Source organism: Leucopleurus acutus, assembly GCF_964270905.1.
Source record: "Leucopleurus acutus genome assembly, chromosome: 7".
NCBI classification, from domain to species: Eukaryota; Metazoa; Chordata; class Mammalia; order Artiodactyla; family Delphinidae; genus Leucopleurus; species Leucopleurus acutus.
Genome location: NC_139150.1, coordinates 113,450,165 through 113,472,436, shown reverse-complemented (window position 1 = coordinate 113,472,436; position 22,272 = coordinate 113,450,165). Strand labels below are relative to the sequence as shown.

Sequence of the window (22,272 nt, the reverse complement as noted above, 5' to 3'; positions counted from 1 at the left end):
AAAAGAGGAAGTGAACCTGAAAACAACAGAAATTAACCAATCTGAACAAAAGAGAAAAAAACTGTAAAAAACTAAACAGAGCTTCACAAACCTGTGGAACAAGAACAAAAGGTCTAACATTCATGTCATCAGAGAACCAGAGAAGAGAAAGAGCACAGAGCTGAAAAAAATATTTGAAGAAATCATGGCTCAAAAATGGCATAAGGTATAAATCTACAAGTCCAAGAAACTTAGCAAACCACCAACAGAATAAACCTAAAGAAATCCATGCCCAGAGACAACTTAATCACACTGCTGGAAACTACAGACAAAGAAAGAATCTGGAAGCATCCAGAGAAAAATAAGACATACCTGCAGGAGAAAAAAAGGTGAGGATTTCTCTTCAAAAACTATGGAGGACAAAAAGCAGTGAAGTAACTTTTTAAATGAAAATAGAAAAGAACTGTCAACCCAAAATACTACACCCATCGAAAATACTGTTTAGAAATAAAGATGAAATAAAACTAAGAGGATTTATAGCCAACAGACCTAACCTAAAAGAACTGCCAGTCTTTCTGCAAGTGGGTGCGCGATCAATCGGCTGTGTGTGTGCCACATGGTGCTGGTCTCCGTTGCCGCTGAGAAGGAAGCACGGGCAGCGGCGGAGGCAGGAGAGCAGGCAGCGGCCGGCCGGGCCTTGGCAGCTCCCCGTGCACAGCGGGCGGCGACCTAGACGGTGCATGGAGGTGCTAGGCCTCACGGCAGCAGCGGCCCAGCTGTTGGCGGCGAGCCACCCCAAAACACACCACCAGACATGGACCTGCCCACCAGAAAGACAAGATCCAGCCTCATCCACCAGAACACAGGCACTAGTCCCCTCCACCAGGAAGCCTACACAACCCACTGAACCAACTTTAGCCACTGGAGACAGACACCAAAAACAACGGGAACTACGAACCTGCAGCCTGCAAAAAGGAGACCCCAAACACAGTAAGATAAGCAAAATGAAAAGATAGAAAAACACACAGCAGATGAAGGAGCAGGATAAAAACCCACCAGACCTAACAAATGAAGAAGAAATAAGCACTCTACCTGAAAAAGAATTCAGAATAATGATAGTAAAGATGATCCAAAATCTTGGAAATAGAATGGAGAAAATGCAAGAAACATTTAACAAGGACCTAGAAGAACTAAAGATGAAACAAGCAACGATGAACAACACAATAAATGAAATTAAGAATACTCTAGATGGGATCAATAGCAGAATAACTGAGGCACAAAAACGGATAAGTGACCTGGAAGATAAAATAGTGGAAATAACTACTGCAGAGCAGAATAAAGAAAAAAGAATGAAAAGAACTGAGGACAGTCTCAGAGACCTCTGGGACAAGATTAAACGCACCAACATGCAAATTACAGGGGTTCCAGAAGAAGAAGAGAAAAAGAAAGGGACTGAGAAAATATTTGAAGAGATTATAGTTGAAAACTTCCCTAATATGGGAAAGGAAATAGTTAATCAAGTCCAGGAAGCACAGAGAATCCCATACAGGATAAATCCAAGGACAAACACGCCAAGACACATACTAATCAAACTGTCAAAAATTAAATACAAAGAAAACATATTAAAATCAGCAAGAGAAAAACAACAAATAACACACAAGGGAATCCCCATAAGGTTAACAGCTGATCTTTCAGCAGAAACTCTGCAAGCCAGAGGGACTGGCAGGACATATTTAAAGTGATGAAGGAGAGAAAACTACAACCAAGATTACTCTACCCAGCAAGGATCTCATTCAGATTTGATGGAGAAATTAAAACATTTACACAAAAGCAAAATCTGAGACAGTTCAGCACCACCAAACCAGCTTTACAACAAATGCTAAAGGAACTTCTCTAGGCAAGAAACGTAAGAGAAGGAAAAGACCTACAATAACAAACCGAAAACAATGAAGAAAATGGAAATAGGAACATACACATCAATAATTACCTTAAATGTAAATGGATTAAAGGCTCCCACGAAAAGACACAGACTGGCTGAATGGATACAAAAACAAGACCCAAATATACGCTGTCTACAAGAGACCCACTTCAGACCTAGAGACACATACAGACTGAAAGTAAGGGGATGGAAAAAGATATTCCTAAAAGAACTAAAGAAAGCTGGAATAGCAATTCTCATATCAGAAAAAACAGACTTTAAACTAAAGACTATTAGAAGAGACAAAGAAGGACACTACATAATGATCAAGGGATCGATCCAAGAAGAAGATATAACAACTATAAATATTTATGCACCCAACACAGGAGCACCTCAATACATAAGGCAAATGCTAACAGCCATAAAAGGGGAAATCGACAGTAACACATTCATAGTATGGGACTTTAAAACCCCACTTTCACCAATGGACAGATCATCCAAAAGGAAAATAAATAAGGAAACACAAGCTTTAAATGATACATTAAACAAGATGGACTTAATTGATATTTATAGGACATTCCATCCAAAAACAACAGCATACACATTTTTCTCAAGTGCTCATGGAACATTCTCCAGGATAGATCATATCTTGGATCACAAATCAAGCCTTGGTAAATTTAAGAAAACTGAAATTGTATCAAGTATGTTTTCGGACCAAAACGCTATGAGACTAGATATCAATTACAGGAAAAGATTTGTAAAAAAATACAAACACATGGAGGCTAAACAATACACTACTTAAAAACGAAGTGATCACTGAGGAAATTAAAGAGGAAATAAAAAAATACCTGGAAACAAATCACAATGGAGACACGATGACCCAAAACCTATGGGATGCAGCAAAAGCAGTTCTAATAGGGAAGTTTATAGCAATACAATCCTAGCTTAAGAAACAGGAAACATCTCGAATAAACAACCTAACCTTGCACCTAAAGCAATTAGAGAAAGAAAAACAAAAAACCCCCGAAGTTAGCAGAAGGAAAGAAATCATAAAGATCAGAGCAGAAATAAATGAAAAAGAAATGAAGGAAACGATAGCAAAGATCAATAAAACTAAAAGCTGCTTCTTTGAGAAGATAAACAAAATTGATAAACCACTAGCCAGACTAATCAAGAAAAAAAGGGAGAAGACTCAAATCAATAGAATTAGAAATGAAAAAGAAGTAACAACTGACACTGCAGAAATACTAAAGATCATGAGAGATTACTACAAGCAACTCTATGCCCATAAAATGGACAACCTGGAAGACATGGACAAATTCTTAGAAATGCACAACCTGCCGAGACTGAATCAGGAAGAAATAGAAAATATGAACAGACCAATCACAAGCACTGAAATTGAAACTGTGATTAAAAATCTTCCAACAAACAAAAGCCCAGGACCAGATGGCTTCACAGGCGAATTCTATCAAACATTTAGAGAAGGGCTAACACCTATCCTTCTCAAAGTCTTCCAAAATATAGCAGAGGGAGGAAAACTCACAAACTCATTCTACGAGGCCACCATCACCCTGACACGAAAACCAGACAAGGATGTCACAAAGAAAGAAAACTACAGGCCAATATCACTGATGAACATAGATGCAAAAATCCTCAACAAAATCCTAGCAAACAGAACCCAACAGCACATTAAAAGGATCATACACCATGATCAAGTGGGGATTATTCCAGGAATGCGAGGATTCTTCAATATACGCAAATCAATCAACGTGATACACCATATTAACAAACTGAAGGAGAAAAACCACATGATCATCTCAACAGATGCAGAGAAAGCTTTCGACAAAATTCAACACCCATTTATGATAAAAACCCTGCAGAAAGTAGGCAGAGAGGGAACTTTCCTCAACATAATATAGGCCATTTATGACAAACCCACAGCCAACATCATCCTCAATGGTGAAAAACTGAAAGCATTTCCACTAAGATCAGGAACAAGACAAGGGTGCCCACTCTCACCACTCTTATTCAACATAGTTTTGGAAGTTTTAGCCACAGTAATCAGAGAAGAAAAGGAAATAAAAGGAATCCAAATCGGAAAAGAAGAAGTAAACCTGTCACTGTTTGTAGATGACATGATACTATACATAGAGAATCCTAAAGATGCTACCAGAAAACTATTAGAGCTAATCAATGAATTTGGTAAAGTAGCAGGATACAAAATTAATGCACAGAAATCTGTGGCATTCCTATACACTAATGATGAAAAATCTGAAAGTTAAATCAAGAAAACACTTCCATTTACCATTGCGACAAAAAGAGTAAAATATCTAGGAATAAACCTACCTAAGGAGACAAAAGACCTGTATGCAGAAAATTATAAGACACTGATGAAAGAAATTAAAGATGATACAAATAGATGGAGAGATATACCATGGTCTTGGATTGGAAGAATCAACATTGTGAAAATGACTCTACTACCCAAAGCAATCTACAGATTCAATGCAATCCCTATCAAACTACCACTGGCATTTTTCACAGAACTAGAACAAAAAATTTCACAATTTGTATGGAAACACAAAAGACCCCGAATAGCCAAAGCAATCTTGAGAAAAAAAAATGGAGCTGGAGGATTCAGGCTCCCTGACTTCAGACTATACTACAAAGCTACAGTAATCAAGACAGTATGGTACTGGCACAAAAACAGAAATATAGATCAACGGACCAGGATAGAAAGCCCAGAGATAAACCCATGCACATATGGTCACCGTATCTTTGATAAAGGAAGCAGGAATGTACAGTGGAGAAAGCAGAGCCTCTTCAATAAGTGGTGCTGGGAAAACTGGACAGGTCCATGTAAAAGTATGAGATTAGAACACTCCCTAACACCATACACAAAAATAAGCTCAAAATGGATTAAAGACCTAAATGTAAGGCCAGAAACTATCAAACTCTTAGAGGAAAACATAGAACACTCTATGATATAAATCACAGCAAGATCCTTTTTGACCCACCTCCTAGAGAAATGGAAATAAAAAACAAAAATAAACAAATGGGACCTAATGAAATTTCAAAGCTTTTGCACAGCAAAGGAAACCATAAACAAGACCAAAAGACAACCCTCAGAATGGGAGACAATATTTGCAAATTAATCAACTGACAAAGGATTAATCTCCAAAATTTATAAGCAGCTCATGCAGCTCAATAACAAAAAAACAGACAAGCCAATCCAAAAATGGGCAGAATACCTAAATAGACATTTCTCCAAAGAAGATATCCAGATTGCCAACAAACACATGAAAGAATGCTCAACATCATTAATCATTATAGAAATGGAAATCAAAACTACAATGTGATATCATCTCACAGCGGTCAGAACGGCCATCATCATAAAATCTAGAAACAATAAATGCTGGAGAGGGTGTGGAGAAAAGGGAACACTCTTGCACTGCGGGTGGGAATGTGAATTGGTACAGCCACTATGGAGAAGAGTATGGAGGTTCCTTAAAAAACTACAAATAGAACTACCATATGACCCAGCAATCCCATTACTGGGCATACACCTTGAGAAAACCATAATTCAAAAAGAGTCATGTACCTAAATGTTCATCGAAGCTCTATTTACAATAACCAGGAGATGGAAACAACCTAAGTGTCCATCATTGGATTAATGGATAAAGAAGATGTGGCACATATATAGAATGGAATATTACTCAGCCATAAAAAGAAACGAAATTGAGTTGTTTGTAGTGAGGTGGATGGACCTAGAGTCTGTCATATGGACTGAAGTAAGTCAGAAAGAGAAAGACAAAATACCGTAAGGTAACACATATATATGGAATATAAGAAAAAATAAATGTCTTGAAGAACCTAGGGGTAAGATGGGAAGAAAGACACAGACCTACTAGAGAATGGACTTGAGGATATGGGGAGGGGGAAGGGTAAGCTGTGACAAAGTGAGAGAGTGGCATGGACATATATACACTACCAAACATAAGGTAGATAGCTAGTGGGAAACAGCCGCATAGCACAGGGAGATCAGTTCGGTGCTTTGTGACCACCTGCATGGGTGGGATAGGGAGGGTGGGAGGGAAGGAGATGCAAGAGGGAGGAGATATGGGACCATATGTATATGTATAACTGATTCACTTTGTTATAAAGCAGACCCTAACACACCACTGTAAAGCAATTATACTCCAATAAAGATGTTAAAAAAAAAAAAAAAGAACTGCGTAAGGAATTTCTTCAGGCAGAGAGAAATTATATAAGAATAAACTTGGATCATTAGGAATGAGTGAATAGCAAGAAAAATGGTAAATATTTGTGTAACTATTAGAAAGTATTCCTGTCCTATTGCCTTCTTAAACATGTTTGAAGTTGTAAGAAAAATTTATAACACGGCCTAAAGAGGCTTTAAATTTATGTAAACGTAATATATAAGACAACTGTAGCATAAAGGGGAGAGGGTAAGGGTACCTACATGATGGAAAAATTTCTACATTCCAAATTGAAACAGTAAAATAGCGTTTACAGCTGACCCGGGAACAACAAGGGGTTTGGGGCACCGACCCTTCATGCAGTTGAAAATGAGATAACAAATACATGTTGTCAAAAGCCACTAACTTGTGCTAATTTGTTACACAGCGAAACAAAAACAAAAACGAACCCCTCCAGTAATATGAGAAACAAAAAGAGATTACATTTTGGTAAGAAAGGTCAATTCACTCTAAAACCCCAACGATTCTAAATGTGTATGCTCTCTAAAAAAAAAAAAAAAAAAAGAAAGAAAGAAAGAAAGAAAGGAAAAACTGACCAAACTAAAAGGAGAAACAGATAAATCTACAATTATATCTGAAGGCTTCCACTCTCCTACCTCAGTATCAAACAATGTTGGCATAATGTCAGCATGGATCAAGTACTAAAAAGCACCATCAACTCACTGGATCTAATTGAAACATATAGCACTCCACCGAACCACAGCAGGGTACACATTCTTTTCAAGTGTATGTGGAACATTCACGAAGATAGATCATATTCTAGATCAAAGTACAAACGCTAACAAATGTAAAATGACTGAATGAAGTCCTACAAAGTATGTTCTCTGATCATAAAATAAAACCAGAAAACAGTAACAGAAAAAAGTAGGACAATGTCCAAACACTTGGAAATTAACCCATTTCTAAGTAATCCATGGGCCAAAGAGGATGTTTCAAGGGGAAATTACAATAAAGTTTGAACTGAATTAAAATGAAAATAGAACACAGAAAAATTTGTGGGGTGCAACTAAAGCAGTGCTTAGAGGGAAATTTACAGCATGCAATATCAATATTAGACAAGAGGTCTCACCCTCAGCTATCTAGGCTTCAACCTTAAAAGACCAGAAAAAAGCAAAATAAACAGAAATCAAGCAGAAGGAAGATAACACTGTGAATGTACCTTATGCTACTGAATTGTGTATTTTTAAATGGTTAAGACAGAAAATTTTATGTTTTGTGTATTTTACCACACTAAAAACATATTCTTTCATGGATCATAGGTCTAAAGGTTAAAAATAAAACTATAAAAATTTTTTGAAAAATAGGAGCAAATTTTCATGACTACTGGATAGGCAGAGAGTTTTTAGACATGATAGAGCAAAAGCATGATCCGTAAACAAGAAACCTGAAAACGTACACTTTATCAAAGTTAACACCTTGCGCTCTGTGAAAAATATTGTTAAGAGAATGATAAGCCAAACTGCCACCTAGGAGAAAATACTGGCAAATCACTTACCCAATAAAAGATCTGTCCAGAATATAAAGAACTCTCAAAGCAAAACAGTAACAACACAACACAATTAATATGGACAAATTACTCAGACACACGGTTCCCTAAAGAGGATTACAAGGATCACAAATAAGCACACGAAAAGGGATTCAACATCATTAACATTTAGCGAAATGCAAATCAAACCACAATGAGATACCCCTATACATAGATTAGGTGGCCAAAGTAAAAGAGAGCGACAATGCCGAATGCTGATGAGGATGTGGCGCAATGGGTGCTCTTGATCACTGATGCTAAGAAGGCAAAAAGGTGCGAGTGCTCTGCCAAATGGCTGACTTTTGAGAACTCAAGTCTACACTTACCACATGATCCAGAAAAGCCACTCTTGGGAATTTACCCTAGAGAAACAAAAACTTACTCTTCTCCAAACACCTGTAAATGAATGATCAAAGCAGCACTGATTATTAATTAACAAAAACTAGAAACAACCCAAATGTCCCTTGGTGGGTGAATGAATAAATGAACTGTAGCACATCCATACAATGGAATACCACTCAACAACAAAAAGCAAAAAGTTACTGATACATGCAACAACTTGGATGAACAGCATTAAGGTGAATGAAAGAAGCCAACCGCTAAAGGTTACATACTATTATATATACCACACACAAATACCATATAAGACATTCTTGAAAAGACAAAACCATAGTAATGGAGAATAGACAGTGGCTTTCAGGGTATTAGGGGTGAGGGGACAGCATGACTATGTTGAGAGAGAGCACGAGAGAGTGTTGGGGTGGTGGAATGGTTCTGTATCCTGACTGTGGTGGTGGGTACGTGAATTTATACTTGTGTTAAAATTCATAGAACTGGAGAAGAAAAATAAAGTTCATGTTATTGTATGATGATTTACATAATAAAAGGAAAATTTAAAAATAAGGTACCAAAGTGACTGCTAGGAAATGATGTCCAGAAGGCAGCTAGACAGGATGGAAGTTAGGAGGGTAGTCTGCGTAACTGACAGAGACTTTGAGGTCACCAGTCAGACTGCAGGGATTTAAACACGATGTAATCTATCATTTGGTTGCTGTAAAGCTCAAGCTATCTCTTAAGCTTCTCCACCTCTGCCTCAGTGAGATGTAACATGGGAAGACGACAGAACCTGCCTCAGAGCACTGCTGTGACAAGTGAGTGAGTACAGGTATAGAGCTTAGAACTAAGCCTGACACATCAGCACCCAGTAAACGACCAATGTGAACAATTACCAGCATTATAATCATCAAAAAGGATGGAACAGGAAGATTACTTTTGAACAGAGGAAGTTATATCCTTCTCTGAGACTGGAGAAAACAAGGATAGATTGGGCACAATTATGCATAAGTTTATAAGTATGGAGGCAGAAAATGTGACGAAATGTGGGATTTTTAAGCCCAATTTTCTCGGTGATGTAGATTATCTTCACAGAAAGGGAAGAAGGATGAAACCATGGAGGAAAGTCCCCACTGTGGGCAACAGGAGAGGCTGCTGACCACGGAGATTCAGAGGACAGCCGAGAAGGACTGAAGCTCTGCTGAAACCAGAGGCCATAAACCCATCTGACACTAGTCATCACAGCTTTAACTTTCTCCAGCAGTGTTCAGAAGTCTGAGAGAAAAAACAGTCACCAACTGAGTTACAGGTAATAAAGAGGGATATGCCCACTCAGAAAGAAGGGCTCTGTGGGAGCATGGGAAGCATATAATTGAGGGAATTTAATGATCGGCTACTCCCATGAGCTTTAAAAGCATCTCTTTTAGAAACTACAAAAATACCCATCAACTGAGGACTGAACAAACAAACTGTGGTACATCCACATGATGGAATATGACTCAGGAATAAAAAAGAACTACTGATACACACCAGCCTCAAAACTCTATATACTGTATAATAATTTTACATGAAATTCTAGAAGAAACAAGACCACAGTGACAGGAAGCAGACCGGTGGTTGCCTCCAGCTGGTAGAAGATTGACTGTCACGGGGCACAAGGAAACATCTTCCTCCAGTTTTACTGAGACACGACTGACTTACAACACTGTTAGTTTAAGGTGTACAACATAATGACTTGATACACGCATATACTGAGAAAGGATCACTACGGTAAGTCTGGTTATCATCCATCATCTCACATACCGACAGTTTTTTCTCTGGTGGCAAGAGAAGCAACCTTTTAAGAAATGATGGAATGGTGCTGTCCTGCAGTTGTGGCAGTGGTTACATGACTACATACACCTGTCAACACTCATCCAGATACACTCCCAACACTGGTGAATTTCACTGTATTTAAACTTCATGTTAATACAGGTGACTTCTTACAAGACTCTGTGTGGACGCCTGGGCTGCGTTCTCCATCACCAAGCACGGGCTCGAGACAGCTCCGCCCCCTCGCCTTGTCTATATCCCCAGACGCGGCCTCTAAGTCACAGGCAAAGGGACTGTGACGGGCAGAACCTGGAGAAGACCCCCAAGGCTTCCTGATACCCACACCCACTCCCCAGGTGTGCAAGTCTGATGGGTTGTACCCGCAGGATTAGGTCACGATAAATGGGATGAGGGACGTTAAACCAGTGAGCTGACCATTAAATGCAGTTTTCCTGGCTGGTTGTAGAAGCGGCAGGTGGGGGGGTTGATGCACAGCGAGTTCTTTGACGCTGAGATGAAGGGGCCACATGGTCCCAGTCAAAGCTCTCAGACAGCGAGGCCTGAGTTCCACAGCAGCAGGGAGGGAAGTCCTGCCAGCACCCTGAGGGGTCGATGAAGGTGGTTGAGCCTCCTCCAGCTGAGGACACAGCTGTTGACACATCCACCTCAGCCTCAGGAGACCAGGAGCAGAGAACTGTTACAACGTGCCAGAGTCCTGGCCCGGAGAAACTGTAGGTCATAAATTTGTGTTGCTTTAAGCCACTACATTATGGTAATTTGTGTTATACAGCATGGAAAAGGAGAGGCCTATTTTAAACAACCCCTCTACCTCATCATAAAAAAGTTCCAATTTAGAACTTAAAATTGTATGAACTTAAAATCTTAAAATCCCCACAGCTAACCTCAGCTTTCACCTCTATTCTGTACCTCACGCTTCCAGAATATATAGTCTTGTCTAACACCAGACTCTAAGTTATTCCAGAGAGAAACTATATCTGAGTAAGCTTTAATTAAGTCATCTTTAATCAATTAATCAACCTACTACCCCCAAAGTGTTTAACACACTGCCTTGTTGTTGTATTAGTGAATAAAGAAAGTAATATACGATGCATCCACCCAAACATACTGAAAAGTAGAAATTCTTCACTTTTTAGCCACATTTTTCTAAAGTAAAGTTTCACGTATACATATAGTCATCTAGGGAATGAAGAAACTCTATACAGGTTAACAAAACGAATCTTGGAAAGTCATATAAAAATCACCGTCAAAAATGCACTGATTTCTAAAGCACATCTTTTAAAAATGATGAAACAACAAAATGAAAATACTAATATCTGATTGCAGTGAGACCATGGCCTCCCCTTCTTCCAAAATTCTACACTTGAGAAGTTGTTCAGTGAATGCATACCAGCACTCCCAAACAAGTGAAACTCTGGGTAGTCCCAAGAACAGAAGGAACCCAGAAGTAAGGAAAGTACACACGTGGGTTTAAGATGAGAAGCGTCATGAGCACAGCCTGTAGGGAAGAGGCCTCGGCAGCAGGTGTGAGCAACAGGAGGCTGCTCTGCGATGAGCTGGCAGCCGGGGCATGAGGGGAACAGCAGCAATGGCGCTTAAAGAAGAGGTCACCCAGCACACTGTCCATCTCCGCGAGCAGCTCCCTTCAGACACGAGTGATGAGAGAGCCCGGACTGAAAGGCCAGGCCGGTGCTCCAGGTGACTGGTGACACTCAGGAAGGTGGGGTCTCCAATGCCCAGAAAGTAAGCTGCCATGTATTTGCCTGGCCGAACAGCAATGTGTCCCACCCATCCTCTACTGTGATGAAAAACTGAACAGAGGAGAGGTCAGCAACACGTGCCCATCCCGCCAGGGGGCCACCCAAACAGAGGCAACGAAGGGTAAAATAGACACCCCCAAACATGAACACACCAGCAAGAAAACTAAATGTATGAGGGATGCCAGTACCATGAAACAGGGAGCAGACTTGCTGAAAAAAAAAACTGAAGACACCGAGGTGACATGGCCAAGAGTGCACTAAGAACAAGACCTTATGATAACCAAAGTATCATTAGAGAAATGAGCACAAGATCACGGAGCTTTCAAGGAAAACTAAGAAGATTCATGGACATGAGAATACAAGTTTCTAAACTTAAGAGAAAACATCACTGGATGGGCTGAAGAGCGGAGTAGACAAAACAAAAGAACATTTTACGAGCTGAAATTTGGGCCCAGGAATCCTTCCAAAACAGTAAGAAGGGAAAAAGGGATAAAAAAGATGAAATAAAAGTACAGAAAAAAAGACATTTGATGCAGAGGTTCCAATCTATCCATTTAACGGAGTTCTTAAGGAGAAAAAGGAGAAGCAGCAATATGTGAAGAAGCGTCAGTTAAGAATGTCCCAGAACCGAAGGTGAGTGCTCAGACTGAAGGCATCTGGTTAGAGTCATGACAGGTCAATTAAAAATACCGAGAACACTCAAGCAATATTTCAGAACACGGAAGGCAGAAAAACGGTGCCAAAAGCTTTCAGAGAGGAAAAGCCTCTTACAGAGGAACGTGAAGGAAAACGATGTCACAAGACTTGAGAGCGACAATGAGACCATGATGAGGCAGCAGCTTCAAGGTGGGGTGGGGAGAGCTTGCAACCCACATTTCTTCACCCAGCAAACTACCAGCCAAGACTTCCACTTGCAGCTGTGGTGGAGTAACAGGGACCAGATCTACCCTCCCACCTTCAGCAACTACAAGTCTGGACAAAGTAGATGAAACAATAATTTTCCAACACTGGCAAACAGGCAGCACAAGACAGTGATCCTTGTGAGAAGGGTAACAAGTGAGGTAAGCTCAGCAACTGCCCAGTCTCCAGGCTGCAGCACAGGGAGAGGGTGTCCTGAGTCAGGGAAACAGCAGCCAGAGCTTGGGAGGCTGAAGAGCAGTACCATTTGCAGGAAGGGGTACCAAGGAAGAGAGAGCTGCCCAGAGAGTCCTGGAATCTGCAGAGGTTTCCCCTGAGTCTCCTGCTGAGGGACGGTTACCATGACGTCACCAATCCCTCAGGCTCACTGAGGGCTGGGAACACATCACACTTCCAACAGCCAGACTAGAAAGGCCTCCAAATCAACAGAGCATTGGAGTACCACCAATCCGTCATCAGAGCATCAAGAGTACTGCCTCGCTTTTCCGGTAAGCAGCCTGAGGTGACCTCTAAAAATGGTTCGCTATTCACTTGACCCAGAAAACCCCACAAAATCATGCAAGTCGAGAGGTTCAAATCTTCGTGTTCACTTTAAGAACACTTGTGAAACGGCCCAGGCCATTAAGGGTATGCATATCCGAAAAGCCACCAAGCATCTGAAGGATGTCACTTTAAAGAAGCAATGTGTGCCATTCCGTCGTTACAATGGTGGAGTTGGTAGGTGTGCCCAGGCCAAACAGTGGGGCTGCACGCAGGGTCGGTGGCCCAAAAAGAATGCTGAATTTTTACTGCACATGCTCAAAAATGCAGAGAGTAATGCTGAACTTAAGGGCTTAGATGTAGATTCTCTGGTCACTGAGCGTATCCAGGCGAACAAAGCCCCCAAGACGCGGCGCAGGACTTACAGAGCTCATGGTTGGATCAACCTATACGTGAGCTCTCCCTGCCACACTGAGATGATCCTCACTGAAAAAAACCAGATTGTTCCTAAAGCAGAAGAGGAGGTTGCCCAGAAGAAAAAGATATCCCCGAAGAAATTGAAGAAACAAAAACTTATGGCCCCGGAATAAATGCTGCAAAAAGTAAATGCAAATAAAAGTAAAAAACAACAACAAAAAAGAGTACTGCCTGAGTGGTGGCGCCAAGTGCGTTCTAGACGAAAGGCTGTTCTCCACCTGCCTAGCAAAGCTCAGAATCAACCTTGAAAGACTCAAACTATTTTCAAGTAACATAACTACATCGCAGAATAAATATGTTCATTTGTATTTAAATACAAAAAAATCCAAGATAAATTACACAATGCCAGGCATCCAACCACAAATTACCAGGTAGGTAAAGAAGCAGGAAAAGATTACCCAAATGAAGAGAAAATCAGTCAACAAACAGACTCAGGAATGACACAGAAAATAGAATTAGTGACAAGGTCATTAAAAAGGCGACTCTAATCATATTCCATATGTTCAACAAGGTAGAGAAAAGTGTAAGTATTATAAAGACAGACATGGAAAGTATAAAAATGACCCAAATAAATTTTAAGAGATTAAAAAATACAGTATCTGAAATGAAAAATATACAGTGTCTGGATGGGATTAAGAGCAGAGCAGATTACACAAAGCAGACAAAAAGAGTAATGAACTTGAAGATACAGTAACAGAAGCTACCCAAAACCAAACACAGGAAAAGGACCAAAAAGAAATGAACAGAGCATCAGCAAGCTGACATATGGCTACTGAGCACCCAGAGGAAAAAGGAGAGGAGAACAGAAAAAGATTTTGAAGAAATAATGGCTGAATTTTTCCAAATTTGATAAAAACAATAAATCCACCGATCCAAGAAGCTCAATGAACCCCCAACAAAATAAAAATGAAGAAAACTACACCAAGATACATCTAAATCAATCCACTTCCAGTGATAAGGAGGAAATGTTAAAAGCCGTCAGAGAGAAAAGACATTACACGCAGAGGAAAATTTAAGAATGACAGCAGACCTCTGGTCAGAACCGGCGTGCCAGGATGTAAGTGGAGAAACACCTTTAAAGAACTGAAAGAAAAAGAACTCTCAACCTGTAAGACTACATCCAGCAAAAATATTTTTCAAAAAAGAAGACAAAATGCTTTTTCAGACATATAAATGCTAAGCAAATTCACCAGCAGACCACCGCTACAAATTAACATTTAAGTGTGAAGACAAAATAAGGACCTTCCCAACATATGTTTGACAGTTTCTCTCCAAAAGGTTACGAGAGGATAGTCTCCATCATGAAGACAAACTGAGGGAGGACAGTAGCATACAAGGAACTGTGCTGAGGAAAGAAATGTGTAAATCTTGGTAAGTCTAATAACTGTTTTTAAAATCTGTAACTAAAATTCCAGATGCTACTAACATGGGAGAAATAGGGCAAGGGAAAACAAAGGAGGTTCTCCTCTGTCTACAGAGAGGATACAAATACAGATTAATTCCAGGTATTAGAAAAACAAGCTCATGGGTGTTACACATATACAGGGTAACCATTAAAACATTTAACTATTTTTCTGTGATATTATTTCAAAGAAAAAAAATCCTAAATTGGAATAATTATATTAATTAACTCATAAAGATATCACTTATGGACATACAGTAAATCTAAGTCTAAAGAAAACATACTGCCATACAATTGACCTATTTCCTACGTGAGCATGATGCTTCACGGGTGCTGACCTGACAATCACCATTTGTTCTGTGGACAAAAGGTGAAAAGGCATTTGTCTACCCCTGCAAGTCAAAACTACTAACTACTGAAACGATGATCTAAAACTATTAATATTTTCTTATGTACATGACTTAATTCAGCTAACTGGAATAATTAGAGGCTTTAAAATACTTTTGTTCCTAATTTACTTTTGAGTAAATGCACAGTTACATGTATATTTACCCAAATGTTTATTTTCCATTTTTCTTCTACAATTCTTTGCTACTTAAAAAGTATTTAAAACCAGAAGCATAATGGAAGAAAAAAGTAATGTAAGAACTTATTTATTTAATATAAATATCTGGGTTGCTATACCTACTTCAACTCTTTTAAAGGAAGGATACAGCTACAAACTTACTCTCAATTAACCAAGGAACAATAGAATTTCACGCTTCGCATAAAAGAAATAGCTGAAGAGAGGTTAAATGCTCTGCAAATGTTCAGAGGAAATGTTTATAAAGGATTACGACTCTTGGCGTTTATACCTACCTTGTTCCAGACCTTCACTTTGAATACTAACATGTTCAAAAATCTCAAAAACAAAATCCTACCATATGCCCCTCAGCCCGAGCCTTGTTCTGCCTCGCTTCCCGTCTTCGCTGTAGAAACTCTTCTACCTGCTTTGCTCTTTCCACAGCCAGCTGCCCCTTCTGCCTGAGGAATTTGGACAAATAGCAAAGTTAGAAATTCTGAACATTAAATATTTCAGAAAGTTTAAATTTACACTTATTCTACATATTTTCTTTAGAGATATTTGCAAAATATGAAGGCTGATATGAAGTAAAATCTTCCTCTGTAATGAAGAAATTGCTACACATATATTAGAATCTACCACTTAAATTGGAGACATTATTATTTTAAATAGAGGTAAAATTTCCACTGCTATGTTCATTTAATCTATTCTACTTATAGACACATAAAATGATTTTAGACTATACCTACAGAAAAATCTCAATAGTTTCCAAGTAGGTAAGCTTATTTCAGAACTCTGCATCAAAGATATCAATCAGTATGGAAGTAAGATTAAAGCAGCAGAGTAGCAACTTCAAAGCTCATCAAAAATAAGGAAGAGTTTGTGTGAATTTTCAAAACTGCAGTAAAAAGTAAAATCTGAATTCCTTGAATATCACAACTATTAAAAAGAAAAATGGGGCTTCCCTGGTGGCGCAGTGGTTCAGAGCCGATGCAGGGGACGCGGGTTCGTGCCCCGGCCAGGGAGGATCCCACATGCCGCGGAGCGGCTGGGCCCGTGAGCCATGGCCGCTGAGCCTGTGCGTCCGGAGCCTGTGCTCCGCAATGGGAGAGGCCACAACAGTGAGAGGCCCACGTAATGCAAAAAAAAAAAAAAGAAAGAAAAATGGATAGATTAGGGGAGAAAACTAAAAGCACACTTATTTGTTTCCATCTTTTCCAGTTATGTTTCTGTATCCTCCTCTAACAACTATGAGAGAATGTAAACATGTTGGCCTTAGACGACAACTAAAAAATATCAATGACATTTTGAACATCTAATATATATTGTGTGGGACTTCCCTAACCAGTGGAGCAGTGGTTAAGGATCCGCCTGCCAATGCAGTGGACACAGATTTGATCTCTGGTCTGGGAAGACCCCCCATGCCATGGAGCAACTAAGCCCATGCGCCACAACTACTGAGCCTGCACTCTAGAGCCCGTGAGCCATAACTACTGAGCCCACGTGTCACAACTACTAAAGCCCACGTGCCTAGAGCCCTGTGCTCCACAACAAGAGAAGCCACTGCAATGAGAAGCCTACACACCGCAACGAAGAGTAGCCCCCGCTCACCGCAACTAGAGAAAGCCCACGCAGCAACAAAGACCCAATGCAGCCAAAAATAAATAAATAAATTTATAATATATATTGTATCTGTTACCGTGTACTAGGAAAGATACAAAAATAAACAAAACCCACCCCCCGTAAACAGAGAACTCATTGCATAGTATCAACTGCAATAATTTTGTGAGTAAGGAAGAAAGATGAGAAAGTTATTGACTGCACTTCTCAGATATTGGCTACGAAGGCACACAAAATTCCTACAGCCTCTGTGATGGACCATAACTAAGTTATGTTCAGAAAAATATATGAAATAATGCCTTCTCTCTTCCAGTAGATTTAAACACTTCTGATTTTCATACCCCCAAATAGTCATTTCTTTTACGTGTTTTGTTAACAATTACAGTTGACCCTTGAACAACACAGGTTTGAACTGTGTGGGTCCACTTAATGCGGATATTTTTCAACAGTAAATACTACAGCACTACATGTTCATGGTTGGTTGAATCCATGGATGCAGAGGAACCTCAGATATGGAGGGCTGACTACAAGTATATGCAGATTGACCCCCATATTGTTCAAGGGTCAACTGTACTGAGACATGTAAAAATCTTAAATATGAAATTAAATGGTAGAAATTTAAAATCTGATTTACCATAAAGCTATGGAAGACAGTGGCCCAAGACTCATTTAACTTTCATAGTGCTTAAAAGATATTCTTGTGAAACTCCATCATTGGAATTTTCTAGGATTAGATAATCTCTATAGCTGGTTCAGAGCCTTTCCAGTGTATTAATTTTGTAACCTGTAGTTTTACCAAATTCTGTGATGAGCTCTAGTAGTTTTTTGGTAGCGTCTTTACGATTTTCTATGGACAGTATCATGTCATCTGTAAACAGTGACAGTTTTAGTTCTCTTCTTCCAATTTGGATTCCTTTCATTTCTTTTTCTTCTCTGGTTGCTGAGGCTAGGAAAATCTCCTTCATATACTGGGTTGGCCAAAACGTTCATTTTTCTGTATGTTACAGAAAAACCTGAACAAACATTTTGACCAGCTCAATATATAGGCAAGGCTGTTATTCTGGTCTGCTATAGCCCCATTTATATAAGGCTGGGCCTAAAGACGACAGATAAACTTTCGGAGAGTATGACGCTCAGATATGTCATCTGAAACTGTACATCTACTGATAAGGCTCTTTTGAGGAGTCCTGGACGCTTACACCACCATATACAATTAGATAAAATCTCTGCTTTGTATCCTGACTGCACTGACTTCCTTTTCTAACCTTTATAAAAGTAAAACTTCTACAAAGTTTTTATGCTTGATTTCCCATTCTAAGATACTGAGTATCTCCAATGTTTGTCAGTCTGGGGCTCCAACTCAGCATATGTTAATTCATATTCACTGATTGATTTGATTCACTAAATCAAATAATTCAGCTACAAAGAAATATTTTACTAAGAACCTGATCATACACATAACAGCTTTGATTTAAAGAATGTTCACAGCATTTATGTAAATATAGTACTATCCATTCTATTTATTTATGTAATCTATAAGTTTTGCTTTACTGAATAGTTTTTTCCTAAGCTGGTTTAAATAAGCAAGTATATATAACTGGTTGCTTTCAATCACAAACTTAAAACCTGTAGTGATTTTTGCTTACCATTATTTCTTTTATCTTCTCATTTATTAAACAAATACTTATTGAGTGTCAACTATTTACCAATATTACATCTGTCTTTGAAGATATAAGATGTATAAAACAGAATTCCAGGAATGCAAGGTTGGTGCAACATATAAAAATCAATCAGAGTAATATACCTTATTAAAAAAATAAAGGACAAAACTAGTTTAATTGATTCTATGATTCCTTATAATATTTAAAAACCTATACTATTTTCATTTTTCACATGCATTTCTGTTTACTACTTAATACATACCCAAAAGAAGAACCCATTCTCATATTCTTATTCCCCTTTCAGTAGTAAAACTGTATTGAATTGTGAGCACAAACTATATACATGTGCAAGGCTCATAGGGATAGAGGAAATAGTCAATTAACTTAATAGTCATTCTCTTCATTAAATGTTAGTAAGAATTTATATGTGGGACTTCCCTAGTGGCTCAGTCGTTGAGAATCTGCCTGCCAATGCAGGGGACACGGGTTCAATCCCTGGTCTGGAAGATCCCACATGCTGTGGAGCAACTCAGCCCATGCACCACAACTACTGAGCCTGTGTTCTAGAGCCCGTGAGCCACAACTACTGAGCCTGAGTGCCACAACTACTGAAGCCCACGCACCTAGAGCCTGTGCTCCGCAACAAGAGAATCCACTGCAATGAGAAGCCTGTGCAATGCAATGAAGAGTAGCCCCCGCTCGCCACAACTACAGAAAGCCCGCATACAGCAACAAAGACCCAACAACTACAGAAAGCCCGCATACAGCAACAAAGACCCAACACAGCCAAAAATAAATAAATAAAAGAATTTATATGTGTATACTCTTTTCTAAACAAATTAAATAGACCATATCTTTTGAGTTCCAAGCTTATGCCACTTAAAATTAGTAGAACATTAATCTAGATTAATAGTAAAGGAATGATTAATATAAATACTATATAAGCCACAAATATACAGTAAGAAATTAGGAATCTGGAAAGTGAAATACAGAGACATTAAAATGGGTAAAAAAGAAATAATGAGACAAACTCTTTTTCATCCTGACAAGAGAAAAAAGGAAATTATTTTCTTTTTTTTATACAAATGTATGAATAAATGGAAAGATCTGGGTAAGATACCTCATATCCATGGCTCAAACCTTTTACTAAGGGAAATTAAAAATTTTGAAAGATGACTAAAAATGGATTTGCTTAAGAGGTGAAAGCAACATAAAAATGGCAGCAATCTAGGTAGCAGAAATAATCCGAGAAATGAAAAATGAGTCAATATGGTTTAAGGTAGAAGAGTTGGGGTGGTATAGGGTTAATGAAATGAAAAAAGGATGTTGTGGGTGTATTCACTAAGCTCCCTCCTCTGTTTAAGCAGCATAATGTCTATCTGAGGGAACGGAATTGTTGTCAGCTTTACTCAAATTAAGCAATACAGAGGAAAAGATTCGGAAAAGTAAAAGCTCAATAAAATACAAATGATTAGAGGCACGCAATGGTTTCATAAGATGGTCTCACGTGATAGAGGTTCTAACGTTAAAAGCTAACTGAATATAAGCTCACCCGTTGTAACAAACATACCACTCTGGTGGGGGACGCTGACAACGGGTATAGGGACAGCATGTGGGAAATCTCTGTACCGTCTCCCTCAGTTTTGTGGTGAAGCTAAACTGCTATAAAAAGTTAGTCTTCAAAAAAAAATGCTAATTGATGTGTGTTATCAAGACATGGATATAAAAAGCAAAGTCGGAGCCAGAGTTACTGATAAAAAGGGAAGAAGAAAAATAACACCATGAAAAAGGAAGAAGCAAATATGGGTTATCTAAAATATGAGGAAAAGATAACCTGAAGCACTCTTAGATGACTATAGATTTCAGTTTGCTGATTCAGTTTGAATCAGGGAAATGAACTGATTACATATGACAATAACAAACAAGTTATAAAAACCAGAAGTTATGACAGTGTGGAGAAAATGCTCTATAATGCCAACGGTACTAAAAAGTTCAACAAAAGAATAGGGAAGCAGCTGCATAGCGCAGGGAGATCAGCTCAGTGCTTTGTGACCAGCTAGAGGGGTGGGATGGGGAGGGTGGGAGGGAGACACAAGAGGGAGGAGATATGGGGATATATGCATATGTATAGCTGATTCACTTTGTTTTACAGCTGAAACTAACACAACATTGTAAAGCAATTATACTCCAATAAAGATGTTAAAATTTTTTTAAAAATCATAATATTCAAATTGGAGGAGACCCTGAGTATTAACTAATCCAACTTCTTGCTGAATAAAGTATTCTCATATTCCCATCTAAATATCCCTGACACATGGTCATTCAAACCCCTAGTGTAATACTTTCAGTTTGAGAGCACTGATTAAATCCCACAACAGCCCATCCACTAAACACACCTCATAATGGATGGAAATCTGCCTCTTTACTTCTAATCACAGTACTTCTACAATGTGGAAATACAAAGAAATCTAATTCCTCTTCTACGAGACAAGCCATCCAATTCTTCTGAACTTGCTCCTTTAAGCATGCTTTCTTTAAAGGCAGCGAAATTTTCCCAGCTTCTCTAATTTTCCTCATAAAATGTTTCAAGGCTTAGTAAAGTCAATATGGAACAAAAGTTAAGTGAGTGAACTTTGGCACCAAACTGTCCAACTTCAACTCCCGGTTTTACTAATAAACAGTTATGTGGCCTTCAAGAAATTAGTTATTTATACAGTCATTTATCATACATCAATTTCTTAATCTATAAAACTAGGAACAATAATACGTGCCTTGTAGCACTGGTGATGACTAGATGAGCTAATAATAATCAACTCTCATTATTCCTGGTACTTATGTTGTATAAAGTCACCGTGAATATGAATTAGCACATACTGAATGATTACCCCGAGGAGAATTACAGAGTTAGGCTCCTGACAGCCTCTTGCTACAACATTTTCGCCAATGGATTAATATACAACCTGGTTATATGTGTGTTTCTGTTTAAAGACACCTTATTACACGGTCCATTCATTAACACTGAACTCTCGGCCAACAACACTGTAACTCACACTTGAATGAAGCTTCTCTGATACAAATATTTACTCCATAAGGGAACGTCACAGCCTTCTTGCACTTACGAACACCAGACAGCACTTCAGCACAAGGCGTGAGGGCCATTTTAAGCAATGAAATCACCAGCAAAATGCCCCAAAATGCAGAAAATGCAGCTGAGCAGACTATGAAAGTACATTTGTTCATGAGCGCTGAAACAGGAAAGCAGAGCTGGCCTTGCTCCCGCTCAGCTGGGACTTGCGCACTGGGCAACTCAAAGTCCCTGGAGCTCTGCACATGCCCAGGAATGACCGTGAAGGGACTGCGGTACTGATGTGCGTCGACACATAAATTTTAGCAAGCAGGCAAATCCACAAGCACACAATCCACAGGTAGCGGGAACTGGCGAGGCATGTAAATCCCTCCGCGGTGGTCTTGGTACAGAGTACGCAACCCAGCAGCAGCTCCTATGTTTATGTCACTATCATCATCCTCAT

The 22,272-nt window shown here is 39.1% G+C and overlaps 2 protein-coding genes across 5 annotated transcripts in view; one reads left to right on the top strand and one right to left on the bottom strand.

Annotated features, from left to right (window-relative positions):
• NEK1 (NIMA related kinase 1) overlaps positions 1-22,272 on the bottom strand; it is a 210,494-nt gene that overhangs the window by 104,579 nt on the left and 83,643 nt on the right. For all 4 annotated transcript variants that reach the window (XM_082843558.1, XM_082843560.1, XM_082843559.1 and 1 more), the window contains exon 17: positions 15,820-15,922. In XM_082843558.1, coding sequence (XP_082699684.1) covers positions 15,820-15,922 — 103 coding nt within the window. The remainder of the gene's footprint in view (positions 1-15,819; positions 15,923-22,272) is intronic.
• Positions 12,933-13,659, top strand: LOC309963931 (large ribosomal subunit protein uL22-like). The gene has a single exon (XM_082842473.1). It carries the CDS (start codon positions 13,056-13,058, stop codon positions 13,608-13,610), a length of 555 nt encoding a protein of 184 aa, XP_082698599.1. The 5' UTR covers positions 12,933-13,055; the 3' UTR covers positions 13,611-13,659.